The sequence below is a fragment of the Bidens hawaiensis genome, unplaced genomic scaffold (genome assembly GCF_021521415.1).
Source record: "Bidens hawaiensis isolate Kalapana, Puna unplaced genomic scaffold, B.hawaiensis_p1.1 tig00001269_1, whole genome shotgun sequence".
In the NCBI taxonomy this organism is placed as follows: Eukaryota; Viridiplantae; Streptophyta; class Magnoliopsida; order Asterales; family Asteraceae; genus Bidens; species Bidens hawaiensis.
Window position 1 is genome coordinate 4,384,894 of NW_027491072.1, and position 14,918 is coordinate 4,399,811.

At 40.2% G+C, this 14,918-nt stretch overlaps 1 protein-coding gene across 1 annotated transcript; it reads right to left on the bottom strand.

The window, feature by feature from the left end:
* Positions 1-6,932: 6,932 nt before the first annotated feature.
* On the bottom strand, positions 6,933-7,889 carry LOC143570035 (uncharacterized). The gene has a single exon (XM_077055798.1). The coding sequence runs from the start codon at positions 7,887-7,889 to the stop codon at positions 6,933-6,935; it is 957 nt and encodes a 318-aa protein (XP_076911913.1).
* Positions 7,890-14,918: the final 7,029 nt, after the last annotated feature.

The following is a 14,918-nucleotide window of genomic DNA, read 5'->3' on the forward strand; positions in this document are numbered from 1 at the left end:
GCAAACACAAAAAAATAATAGATAATCAATAAAAGCTCATTCAAAGACAAAGATTCACTGTATTCATTATATCATTAATGGAACAGTCAAAGGAATGTCTAGGGTTTCGTGTATGACGATGTCGGCTATACGAGGAAACAAATAGAATATTCTTTTGGAATGTTTCTCGTATTCTGTGTGTGCCAGCCTGTAATTCCATCTAGAAATCCGTGTCCAAAACAGAATCCTAGGACCCCTATTTATAGACCCTGACATTCCTTCTAAGTTCCTAATAATTACATAATGAAATACAAAATAATACAAGTGTTGAGTCCTCGAGCAAGGTAACAATCTTGCTCGAGCAGACTCACTACACTAGGTATGCTCGATGGATGTCCTCGAGCATAATTTACTTAGAGTATCTTCAGTGAAGATATTCTCCTTCAGGAAGCTTCATTCCTCTTGACTAATTCATGCTTTGCTCGAACTCGTCCATCGAGCAAGCTCATTCTTCTTGATGTCTTCAGCTTTTCTTATTCAGCAATCTTTATCATGCCCAGATGTAAATCTTGCTCGGGAACTGAACTGTGCTCGAAGTCCTTGCTTTGATCATGTGACATCTTCTTATTGCATCCATGCTTGTCCCCATGTGCTCGATCATCCTGTGCTCGTAACACTTGGTTAAAACTTGTATGATCAAGCAGTTTGCTCGATTGGCAATCCATGCTCGATAGAAGAATACTCTTTCTCATTGAAGTGTAGCTTGCTGGAAGCCTTAACACTTAGAAGAATCAACCATTTAAGGTTCTGAAGACCTTTCTCGAAGTAGTAAAACCATGCTCGATCGTCTATGCTTGCTCGAAATCCATACTTAGCCGTTTTCTGAGGAGGTTGAGAAGATTCCAATCTTCCTTATCATAAATCCAACCCAACACAAAACAAGTGACCTCTCTATGAGGAATAAACAAGAAAGTTAAACTGTAATTATTTGTAAGCATGATCTAAACATGATCCTGATGAAAGAAAGTACTTTATTAAGTAAATTATGAGTCCGTCTCATCAAAAGGAAATAAGTATGGCATGAGTCCGTCTCATAGATACGCATGCATTACCCCCCAAAAGGGGAAGGCCTTGCCAGTAGGCTAAACGGTTAACCAATAAGCAAGCATAAATATTTAAAATCCAAGGCATACATCAAACATTAGCATATGCATTCAAGTAAAATCTAAGACAAAGTTCAAATTTACCCACAAAGGGGCAGATAACAACATCATTGTCTAACAACATGAAATCCAACACAAAGTTACTTGTCCAAAACAAATCACATACTACGGCAAAGGGGACGGAGGATCAACAACGGAAGCAAGTGCCCAAATGTCTGTGACAGAGATTCCGGGATCCGAAGAAACTTGGGCAATGATAGGAGGAACGTGAGTTGTAAGGGCCACAAGTGCCTCTTGAGCTTCAGCCTCCGCAGTAGGGGAAAATGAAGGAGCATCTGGAATAGGAATACCATGGGAAGAATGTTCATAACCAGCCCGGAGCCCATGTTGAAAACCAGAAGCAAACATAGCCCGGTTAAGATTGTCCCGGACTTCCAAAGTCTCCCTGCAGCCCAAATCTCGATCGTATACCTACTTAAAACCCATAGACACAAGCCATTTTCGATCATCCTCATGCTTCGACATAGGTCCCTGCAATCGGGAACACTCACCCCTTAACCACTCAAGCCATTTCAAAGGTTTCTTCGAGTCACCCAGTTTGAAGTTGCCTGTCTTGCCTTTGGTGGAGATGCCTCTATTACCTTGTTCCGTCGTTTTTACCACTTGAAGGCTGACGGTGATTGGTTTACCTTAGAACGACGGGCAAGTAGTAAACACCCTCCCTGTATATCTTACTTCCCCTCTGGGTTTTATCCCCAGGAGTGGAAGAATGACTTTTTCTTTGTGTCTTCTTCTTTTGCTCCCGGCCTCACTCGTCGCCGTCATGTTGGCTCTCACATTGATGACCCTGCCCTGGTTTCCCTACTGTTCATGACTCTCTTTATAAGTTGTTGATTAAAAATCCCACTGAAGCTGTCACCTACCCCGAGCGCCTTTTGTACATGACTGGACTTAGTAACATTTGGCTGAACCCGTTGACACGTCCTGCTATGTTTGACGGGGACGGAGGTTGGTGACCCCTTGCTTCTGTCATCCGCAAACATTTTCTCCTTTCTTTTTCTTTGACTTTCATTTGTTGTTGTTTTGCAGAGATGGATTTGATGGAGATTCTTAAAAAAGGACATGTGAAAGGTGCCAAATTTATTACTCTACCCGTTTCTGCTGATGCTTCTACCCCAGTCACCCGTACTGGTGATGTTTCCTCTAACTCAGAAGCTCCTGGCTTCTCATCTGTGGCTATTCCGGACTCTTTGAAACGCAAGAATGTTGCTTCTTAATTGTTTGACTCGTCCCTAAAGAGTCTTCTTCGCAACTCCAAACGAACTTACTTAGGTTCTGCTGGCCAGGGCTCTTCCTCTACCCCCGAAATTCTTGATGTCGACGATGACTTTTCCTTTAGGATTTCTGATCCCGTTGCTGCTCCCATCTTGAAAGACAAAGATCCTTCTGTCACTGAGGCTGACCCCAAAGGTAAAACCCCTATTACACCTGAAGTTACTCCGAATCCCTCCTTAGGTAATCCCCCTCCCGTTGACTTGTTTCTTCCAAAATGGTCTTTGACTACGGACTCTTCGGTTAACACACCCCAACTTGCTCATGAGTTCTTGACATGCGTTATTCCACCCGTTGACTATGCTCATGTTCAAACTATGCTACCGGATGTCTTGGTTAGGGAGTTTGGTACGTACCTGTATCGTACCTTGGTGCTGGGTTCCTCTCTTCGTCAGGGGTTTGTGGATGTTAATGTTGCATATCACAATAGTCAAAAGGAGGTTGCAAGCTTGAAGAAGTCTATTAAGGGTTATGTTCGACGGGTTAGGGAGATGCGGAAAAGGATTAACGTGGCTGAGGAGCTGAGTTTGGAGGTTCCTGGTTTGAAATCTGCATTGGAATCCTCAAAGAAACAAGTAGCTGATTTGACTGCCAATCTTCAGCTTGCTCATGAAAAGGTTGCTGATCTTGAAGCTGTTCGGTCTTCCCTTGTTGATGCTCAGGCTAAAATTTCTAAGGTTCATTTCTCCCTTTTGTTGTTGTTATCGTTCTCTCTTCTTCTTTTTTTTTTTTTACATATTTGCCTTGTGTCTTTCTTGAATCTTGAAGAGAGCCCCCCACTTGTGAAAATTCATGAAATTGGAGAATTTGCTTGATCGTGAGCACTCTGACCACAAGTCTCCCTTGGAGCAATTGGTGGCGGCCAAACATCAAGAGGAGCAGAAGGTTTCTGATTGGTCAAAAGAGATTGAGTGGTTAAGGGGTGAGTGTTCCCGATTGCAGGGATCAGTGTCGAAGCATGAGGATGATCGGAAATGGCTGTGTCTATGGGTTTTAAGTAGGTATACGATCGAGCTTGGGCTGTAGGGAGACTTTGGAAGTTCGGGACAATCTTAACTGGGCTGTGTTTGCTTCTGGTTTTCAACATGGGTTCCGGGCTCGTTATGAACATTCTTCCCATGGTATTCCTATTCAAGATGCTCCTTCATTTTCCCCTACCACGGAGGCTGAAGCTCAAGAGGCATTTGTGGCCCTTACAACTCACGTTCCTCCTATCATTGCCCAAGTTTCTTTAGATCCCGGAATCTCTGTCGCAGACATTCGGGCACTTGCTTCCATTGTTGATCCTCCTTCCCCCATGCCGTAGTATGTGATTTGTTTTGGACAAGTAACTTTGTGTTGGTTTTCATGTTGTTAGACAATGATGTTGTTATCTGCCCCTTTGTGGGTATATTTGAACTTTGTCTTAGATTGTACTTGAATGCATATGCTAATGTTTGATGTATGTCTTGGATTTTAAATATTTATGCTTGCTTATTGGTTAACCGTTTAGCCTACCGGCGACGCCTTCCCCTTTGGGGGGGGGGTAATGCATGAGTATCTACGAGATGGACTCGTAACATACTTATTGCCTTTTGATGAGACGGACTCATAATTTACTTAATAAAGTACTTTCTTTCATCAGGATCATGTTTACATCATGGTTACAAAAAATTACAATTTGACTTTCTTGTTTATTCCTCACAGAGAGGTCACTTGTTTTGTTTGATCCTTAGCCCTTTTGTTAGTGCCCTCAGGCGCAGTACTTTCGGAGTTTCATGGAGTTCCAAGTTCTAGGAATATCCTTTCCTATTGACTCTACCAATCTGTAGGCTCCATTTTCTCCGGCCCAGATACCTTGATAGGGCCCCTCCCATTTAGGCCCCAATTTCCCCTGATCTTCTTTTCTACTCGCCTCATTTTCTCTTAACACCCAGTCCCCTTTTTTAAACCTGACCTCCCTAACCCTTGCGTTGTAGTATCTTTCCATCTTTTTTTTGTATTCCACCTCCTTTCTCGCTGCCTCCTCCCTCCTTTCTTCTGCCAGATTTAGGTTCAACCTCAAATCTTCCTCAACTCTTCCTTCCCCCTACGGAGTTCGCCTGGTTGGCGCCCTGATCTCCGCAGGGATCATAGCTCCTGTTCCATACGTTAGGCTGAAAGGTGTTACTCGTTTTAGGCATTGTTCTGTGTGCCCATGAGACGTGAGAAAACTCTTCCACCCACGATCCCTTTTCTCTCCCCAGCCTTGCTTTGATCCCCTCTACCATACTTTGATTTGCTCTTTCTACTTGGCCGTTAGACTGTGGATGGGCTACTGACGTGAACGTTTGCTTGATTTTTAATTGCACCATTCCCTGAACGGGTTGTTGGCAAACTGCTTCCCATTGTCACTGACTATGGCGTATGGTAGCCCAAACCTGCAAACAATGTTTTCCCATATAAACCTCTTGACCTGCTCACCCGTGATAGTTCGAAGCGGCTTGGCCTCCACCCATTTTGTGAAATAGTCGATTGCTACCACCAAAAATTTTGCCCATCCTGTTCCCTCCGGAAAGGGTCCCACGATGTCTATACCCTACTTCTGGAATGGCCATGAGGAACTTAGTGGGATTAATGCTGACTTTGGTTTCCTCCCTACCGGGGCATGTATCTGGCAGCTATCACATTTTTGTATCTCTTTAACAGCGCCACAACCATTTTAGCTCCCATATGCATTCCGCAAATCCCTTCATGTATTTCCTTTATCACATATTCTGCTTCTTCTTCATTAATACACTTTAAGGATGGTCCCAAATAAGACTTTCTATATAAATTCCCTTCAATTATTTCATACTGTAATGCTTTGACCTTTAGTTTCCTTTCCTCCTCTTTATCCTCCGGGACCTTCCCTTCCTACAGGTACTCAATGATGGGCGTCATCCAACTTTCTTTTTGGGTTTCTACATTGGCTATCATAGCTTCCATTACTGACAGTTGCTTGAGGGTTTCCACTTTTACTTCTTTTGCCAAATGATTGAAGGCCACTGCTGCCAGCTTGCTCAAAGCACCTGCCTTTTTGTTCGAACCCCTTGGAATGTGTATCACTTCCACTTCCTCGAACTTTTTCATCAGTTCCTGAGTTACACTTAGGTATTCCCTCATTTTCGGGTCCCTAGCGTCGTAGGTCCCTCCTACCTGGTTGACTAACAGAAGTGAGTCAACGTGAGCTTGTACTTTTCTTACTCTTATTTCCTTGGCAATCCTGAGCCCTGCCAAAAGTGCCTCGTATTCTGCTTCGTTGTTTGTTCTTGGGAAATTCAACCTTATTGCATAAGTCAACTCTATTCCTTCGGAACTTACTAAGATTAGCCCCACCCCACTTCCCTCTTCGTTGGAGGCCCCATCTGTGTATAGCTTCCACCAAGGTTCCTCACTCCCTGCCTTCTCACTACTCCCTGCCTCACATTCTTCCTCTTTCTCATTATCCTTCCCTTATTCTGTTTCAGCTAAAAAGTCAGCCAGCACTTGCCCTTTGATGGACGTTCTTGGCCGATATTCGAGTGCATGATTCCCCAGTTCCATTGCCCACTTTGTTAGTCGGCCCAAGACTTCGGGCTTTGATAAAACTTGCTGTAGAGGTTGGTTGGTAAGTATTCGCACAACATGTTCTTGGAAATACCTCCGGAGTTTCCTCACCATGTAAATCAAAGCCAGTACCAGTTTTTCTATCGGTAAGTATCTTTCCTCTGGTCCCTTCAATGTACAGCTTATGAAATAAATGGGAACTTGTGTTTCTCCTCTTTCCACCGCCAGCACAGAACTTATTGTTTTTGGTGTTTGGGAAAGGTATAGTATCAACGTTTCCCCCGGCATAGGTATTGCAATCGTAGGGAGGTGACATAGGTGTTTCTTCAGCTCCTGGAAGGCTTCTTCTGCTTCCCTGTCCCAACAGAATTTACTCTTCTTTGTACTTCTTCTTAGAACGGCCATAAAGGGCAAGGTCATTTCCGCTATTTTGGAAAGGAACCTATGTAAAGCCACAAGTCTTCCATTAAGCCTCTGCAATTCTTTGAGGTTCTTGGGGGACTTCATCTGTATCAGTGCTTCCACTTTCTCCGGATTGGCTCGAATCCCCCCTTTTGTGACTAACACCCCCCAGGAACTTCCCCTCTTCTACCCCAGAAGAGCTTTTCCCCGGATTTAGTTTCATGTTAGCTCTTCTTAGGGGTTGAAATGTTTCTCTTATGTCTTTCAACATTCCCTCTTCATGTTTGTTTTTTATGACCAGATCATCCACATAAATCTCCACGTTTCTGTCTCTTTGTTCTTCAAATAGTTGTTCCATAAAATCCTGGTACGTGGCTCCTGCGTTTTTCAGACCGAACGGCATCTTACTGTAACAGAAGGTCCCCTCGTCAGTGTAAAAAGCTGTCTTTTCTTCATCTTTGGGGTCCATCTGTACCTGATGGTATCCCTTATAGGCGTCCAAAAAGCACGTCAAGGATATTCTGCCAAAGATTCTATCTTCTTCTCCACTTCGGGGAATGGGTACTCATCTTTTGGGCAAGCCTTGTTCAAATCCTTGAAGTCATTACACATTCGCCAACTGTTGTCGGTTTTCGCTATCATCACTGGGTTGGAGCTCCATTGTGGATATTTTACCTTCCTGACTATTCCAGTTTTCAATAACTTCCGGGTTTCTTTTAATACGGCTTGGCTTTTTTCTAGCCCCAGACTTCTTTTCTTTTGTTTTACAGGCTCCATCCAATGGAACTCTTTGAGAATGTGTTGCACTTGGTTTCGGGGGATCCCCGTCATGTCTTCGTGTCTCCAGGCAAACACATCCACATTTCTCAGCAACAGCTCTTTTAGCCCTGCCCTCCCTTTATCTGTTAACGAGGTCCCTATCTTGACCGTCTGATCGGGGAACTCCCCGTTGAGGACCCATTCCTCGGTCCCTGCATGCTTCTTTTTTGACTTCCCTTCTGGATCCAGGCTGGCTATAATCTTAGCTGAGGACCGTATCGTGGCTACCCCTTCAGGGGTTGGGAATTTAATGCATCCGTGCGTGGTGGATGCTATGGCTCGGAGGGCTCTCAAGCCAGGGCGCCCAAGTATGATGTTGTACTTTGGTGGAGCTCTAACTACCGAGAACCAAAGCTGGACGGTCCAAGTCTTCGCGCCCTCCCTTAGACTAAAAGGGGGGGTTATGGAGCCTAAAGGCTTAACGACCTCCCCCGAAAATCCTACCAAAGGGCATACGTCTTCTTCCTGACGGTCCTGCACTTCCTTTTGAAGTCTCGTGAAGTAGTGCTCATACATGACTTCCACCCCGCTTCCCCCATCTACGTAGACCCAGGCGACCCGGTGTCCCGCAACGCTGGTGGATATGTTCAAAGGCATATCCCTAGCGTCCTCGTTAGTTAGTCCTGAGAACGATAGGGGGACATTCATCCATACAGGATTTTGGGGAAATGCTTCATTTTTCCCCCTCTTAATACGCCGATCTTCGCGCTCCTCCTCATTTCCTCTTCGTCAGATCATATCAACAAAATCTTTATCTTCATCTTCTTCCTTAACCATTGAGGTCCCCTCTTTGGGAGGGAGCGGTAGCTGCCCTGCCTTAAGGGCAGCCTCCCATAACTTTTTTAACTGCAAGCAATTCTCAGTGGAATGCCCTGGGCTCTTGTGATAATTGCAATACCCCTGAGGGTTGGGCCTGTAAGGTTGCTTCAGTTGAGTGGGAGCCCGGGGGTATACTTAGCTCGGTCGGCCATCATCACATCCTTGTTTCCCATATGCAACCGATCTCCCAAAAGAGGCTTAAGGCGAAAAGCTTCCGCCCTGCTAGGGGTGGAAAAGAGAGGGGGTAGTAGGATGTGTTGACAGGATGTGGGGACTTGTAAGGGGAAAATCGAACCCCTTCCCCCAACGTTCTTCCCCGTCCTGCGGGGTTTCCTCCATATCTTCCCGCAGTTCCCCTTTTTTTTTCCTTTCCACTCCCTTAGTTTGGACCCCGTGTCTTTCCCCCTAACAAAAGCTCGGACTCTGTCCATAAGCTGATCAAAGGTGGTGGGAAAATCCTCTCCTAACTTTTCTGTAAGTTGGGAGAACCTAACCCCATTAATGAATCCACATATTTTCATTACCTCCGGTACTCCCTTTATATTCATGCTTACAGAGATGTACCTTTCCATGAATTGCTCTACTTTCTCTTCATCTTTTTCTTCTTATATGGAGGATCTCGTTGGGATTCTTCATGGCCTTTCTTTGCTGACTAAAATTCCGAAGGAATTTTTCTCTTAGCTCTTCATAGCTGTCAATGCTTCCCGGTTCTATGCTATCAAACCAGACCCGGGCTCCCTCTGTCAGCGTATGGGGGAACATAAGACACCACACCGACATGGACCAGTCACTCACCAGCCCAGCCCCCCCGGTAGGCATGCAGATGGTCTTCTGGATCTTATGTGTCGTCGTATTTGTCAACCGTAGAGGGATATTTTAACTTGGGGGTAGGGGGCCTCGGCTATACGTTTGGTGAACTTGGAGACGTCAGAGGTGTCCCTGGGTCGGTATGGTCCGTCCAGTTGATTTCCCGATATCTTCTCTTTCCCCTTAGCAGTGTATAGGAAGGTTACCAGAGATTCTATCAGCGCGTCGGGACCCTCGGTGGGGAAACTGGGGCCTTCTGTATTCAACCGCGACCCGGGCGTCTCGAAAGAGAGCCGGGTCCGAAGTGTTTCTAGTTTTTCCTTTTTCTCTTCTTCGTCTAAAAAGGCCCTCAGGGCGTCCCTATGAGCTCGTATGAACTCCGGGGTAACTTTCCATCCCTCTCTCTCTCCATCTTCTTCTCGGGATTGTTCCTCTTCCCCTTCTCGCCTCGTGATATCTTCCACCAGGATGGGTCCTCTGTCTCCTGGTCAGGCATCAGGTTCCTGCTGAACTTCGCTCGCTTCTTCGTTAACGACATGACCTTTCCCTGAACTCGAAGGGAAAGGAGGTGGCATGTTTTTTGAGGTTTGATCAGCCATTCTTGGATGTCGAAGTAAGACCCGTGATCAAGAGGTCCCACGAATGGCGCCAATGTTGGATCCTATTCCGACAGGCCTGGGAAGGTTCCTAACGATTACAATAATGGGATCGGTGTAAAGTGTGTGGTTTGAAGTATGTATGGTATATTGTGAATGAATCAATACAAGTGTTATCTTTCCCTATTTATAGACACAAACATATATGTACATGATCCTATGGTCTATTTCATCCGGCCGATTCCTTTGGTTCGATCTTGTTTCCTGCGGGCCTTTCTATCTTCGCAGATCTTTATCCCCTGGTTACTGCCCCTTATCCCGGGACATGCGTGCCTCGGGCCACCAACCGGATCGGACTTGTTGCATGAGTTTCCCCCGCAACCATTTTCCCTCCAAGCCATCTTCTAGAACTTCTTTCATTATTGGGCCTGCCTTCGTTAGGCCTTGCTTGGATTATTGGGCTGGAGGCCTGTCCATGAGCCCGTCTTATGAGTAGGCTCTTCAGTTATAAACCTATGCTAAAAATAAACACAGATCAATCGTAATCAAGATGCAAGTTTCATTACTATTTCCAACCAGATACACACAAATACACATAGACCAGAGAAGCAAGTTTCATTACCATTTCCTTTCACCATTTCCTTGGTAAAGGTGGTTTCTTAAGTAGGTTCATGGCTGGCTTTAAGGGTGTGCCATGTGAACGCTCGATCAGGACACTTTTCTTTGGGGCAGACAGAATTAAAAAAGTTCCTGATGTTATATATTATAAAATACCCACACGCTTATAATACCATTCTTTTATAATACTCACACATTTTAGACTCACGTTTTTTAGATTACCCAAAAACTTATAGGCTCATTAAAAGCTGACAAAGACTCATTATGATAACAACAAAGTCGACTTCGAACACCAGTAGCCACGGTAGCATCTGTAAAAAAGAGTTTTTCAAAATTATAGTTATTGAAATCTTATTTACAATTTACAAAGCCTCAAGAAAAACTTAATGGGTTGACAATGAAAGCTATTGAGAACGAAATTATTAGAGAGCATAAATTGAAGAAGAGTTGATTTACCAATTTGTTATCAAGGATGTTCGGAGAGCTTCACAAATTCTTAGTTATCTATTAGCCTATTCAGTTTAGTTATAAACTCATTCTAATATCCTGATTTTGCAAATTGTTATGTTTATTGTCATAACTTTAATCAGCGTATAAAAAATGTGTTTACACTATTTAGTAATGTTAATACTTAAAAGGCAATTGAGAACAAAATTATTAAAGAGCATAAATTGAGAATAGTTGATTGACTAATTTGTTATCAAGAATAATCAGAGAGCGTCACAAATTCTCACTTATATATTAGCCTATTCAGCATATAAACTCACTCTAATACCATAATTTTATAAATTGTTATGTTTATTGTCATAACTTTAACCAGCGTATAAAAATTGTTATGTTTATTATCATAACTTTAATCAACGTATAAAAAACATGTTTACATTATTCAGTAATGTTAAAGACTTAAAAGGTATATTTTTCCAGCTTGTTATAAGAATGGTTGCTTAATTAGAATTTCTTTTCGTTTAAATAGTTTCTTTTCGTTTAATTTCAACTAATCATGCGGCATCAGTTTCTTTTCGTTTAAATTCAAAAAATCATTAGGCATCGTAATTGTTTCTTTTACGATTTTTAATTCACAAACTCTCGAAATGTACATTGAAAATTAATTTTTGTTTCTGTCCTCCCGTGATCAAGAGTAATTAACCCATTCAATGCCATATCTTCCTATAAAATAAAACAATAGGATTTTCACCAAATCCGATCTATTTAAATTGCTACATGTCATTTTGTAATTTTTTTCTTAAATTTTGTATGCCTCAATTCAATTAGTTCTTAAATTTTGTGTTCTAAAAAACCGACTTTAACTCTTATAATCGGATCCTTTATAACCCAAATTTTCACTGTCAAATACAAATCATTGTTCCTTCAGGCGTAACCCTAGAATTCTAACAACCACCATCGATCGATTTTGGTAATCCAAATATTAACTACAACTCATCAATCTTCTACTAAGATAATCATCTTCAGTTTAGGTAATCCTCAATCCTAATTCAATGGCAATCAGAATTTATATGCAATCCTCAACTCTAGGCATTAGTAATTTCCGAGCATCATCATCAACCCTAATTTCTATCTTCTTCAAAGATTATGGTGTTAATCTGAATTCATATGTAATCGTTAATCGTGTTGTATACTATCCCTAATTTTGAATCACATTCGATCATACGAAAAGTGTAATAGCAATCATCGTCTTCAAGTTTAAAGGTATTAGAAATATCTGATTCAACTATACAAAGTCAATTTGCATATTCGATTACTCATTTTTTTAAGTAACCATTTACACTCAATTCCGATCTTGATTTTTTTGAAGAAGAATTAAGATCCTAAGATTTGGTTTTATTGTTGATCCATTAGGGTGAAATGTAATAATATCGTTACTTTTCAAACCTGAAAACCTAAACCATTTTGAATTTTTTGTTTCGTTTATATATATGTGTGTGTGTGTGTACTAGTACAAAACTCGCACGACGTGGCGGCGTCAACAATTTACAACATATTGCTCATATTTGTTAATTTATTAATCCTCTCATGATATATTGTATAACACATCTGATAAATTTCTTATTTGTATTACATTTACAAAATTTTCTTATCAGTCCTCTCATTCTAAAACATATAAAATGATAGAAGGCTCTACACCGATTGAGTGGAAATAAATGCATGTTTAGGTTCAAAGAACATAAAATAAATGGAGTCTTGTAAAGCATGAATGAATTGATCAAATTAATGGTGGTATATTAACATGAATAAATGGAGTCTTGTAAAGCATGAATAAATTGATCAATATGCTTGGATGCGTTATTGCTTTGGGCATATGATTTAGAGTTTCAACCTTCGTTAATCAATCTCGAATGATCAGATTCTTTAATCCAATAACTAGACTCGTATATTCCTCAACAAGATCAACTCATTCAAGAATTGTCCCCTTCAACAGAAGCAATCCATCGAATACTCGTATCCAACATAGTCAGGATCAAAGTCCCTCAGAAAGAAGTAAATGGACAGACACTCGTATCCCACATAGTCGAGTTTCAATCTCGAACAAATCAATCAGCAATCGAAGAATAATTGCAGTCTTGAACTCAGTCAAATGTAGCTTTGCAATGATGTATTACCACCCGAATTACAGTAATTTTTCAAGAAACACTTGTGAAGGTAGGAAGATAACAATCGAATAAACTCCTTGAAAGTTTTATCTCCCCCTTTTTTTGACAAATTTGGCAAAGTCTTGAACAAATCCTCTAAAATCTTCAATAAATGCCTTTTTAACTTAATCGGGTACTCCCCCTCGGCCCATCGATATGCGTGAAAAGTCGGTCGGAAAAATATATCACCAAAATTTACAAGAAGAGTGAGTGTCCCACATATCTGGAATATCACCGAAAAAATTCATTTAAGAAAATTTTCTGAAAATACTTTTTTTTTGTCCTCTTACGTTAATCCCTGTTCACATTCGCTAGAACATTATCTCATTCGTCCACATCCATCCACATTTGTTACCTCCTTTAACGAATAAGCCTCCATTCCCTTCATTTTTATGAACAGTAACGAATAGGATATAGGTAGTTTAGTCTTTACATTTAATGTATAAAGGCTCATTCGCTAAGTATGTTTAGCAAATGAGGCATCATTTATTAAAGACTAGGGCTATTCGTTAAGATATACCCATTCGCTAAGGGTGTTTAGCGAATGGGGGTCATTCGCTATGAGGAAGACTCATTCGTTAGTACTATTCTAATGAATGAGAGGCCTCATTCGTTAATACAGTATAACGAATGAGACCTGTCTATAAGTAGGTCTTCCATAGAGAATTACCTAGTGATGCGTGCCATATTTATTTCCTTGTAACGTTATGCTACCGGATTTTCTCCTCATCCTCTATTAATGTATTCCTTCATCATAATGTAATGTATCCTCTTTTAACGTATTGAACACGATCTTAACGTATTGGTATTGCGACTAGATCCGAGGCTCTATGACGTATTCACATTTAACTTAAATATTATGACAATATATTTTATCAGTTTAAATTCAATATTTCTTTTCTTAGTCAGGGTTTTTTATGGTACTTATAGTTGTTAATGTGCAAGATTTTATGTAATGTAAGTGTTTAGTTATGCATAACTGTAGATTATTTGAGCGAGAGAGTATTTATACATGTGAAAATTAATGAGTATTTATACATGATTTATACATGTGAAAATTGAATGATTTTTTCAGGTTAATTGGTACACAATTTGTTTTATGTTATATGTTTTGATCAATTTTGTTGGTGCTCACGTTTTTGGCTATGGGTCGCTTCTTTATAGGATGCCATTTTGGAAACATGTTACAGTACTTGGTACTCAAATTAAATATGTTACAGTATGGTTCTATCCCCGGTGCAAACGGTAATTGAAAGGGTAATTGGAAGCTTACATCAAGTTCAAAACACTAGAACTCAAGAATGAGTTGGAATTCCCATGATTTGTTATTAATGTCATTTTTATTATAATAATTTATATAACGTTGTAAGATTACTTTTTGTAAGATTACTTTTGGTAACGATTCTGTAATAAAATTAGGTTATTTCTTAATCTATAAGTTGTCCCTTTCTTATCTAAAAAAAACTACGAACCATATAACAGAGATTCTAACCTAATTTAGTGTATTAGTTTATTATATTGAAATGCTCTATCAAATATAGAAGTAAGATTACTTTTGGTAATGATTCTATAATAAAATTAGGTTATTTCTTAGTCTAGAAATTGTCTCTTTCTTTATTTCAAAAAACAAAAAACAAAAACCATTCATATATTCCAAGAAAAACTATTTATGTTTTTTTATATTTTTTACCAAAAGTGTATTAACATTGTTTATTGTATTAGTTTATTATATTGAATTGTATAAAACGGTTTATTGTATTAGTTTATTATATTGAATGCTATATCAAATATAGAAGTAAGATTACATTTTGTAAGATTACTTTAATATGGTTAAGTTATTCTACAAATGATAACAAAAATAAGAAGTGTGAGAAGCCATAATTGATTGACATACGTTAATTGAGAACCAAATGTAAAAGGGTATAAAAGTAATAGTACATATTTTCTCTCTCCACATTCAAGTTACGTCTCAATTCCCCCATCATTTTAAAACGTGCATAACTTTTTCATGCAACATCATTTTTTTTTTAAATTTCATCATAATAACAAGCGTTTTTTTATCTTTAATATGAGTATGACTTTGTTATAGAAAAATTTAAAAAAAATACGTCATTGTGTCTTTCAAATCATCATTGTGTTTTTTTAAATGCTAATAATACGATTGTGTAATAATAATATATAAATATAAT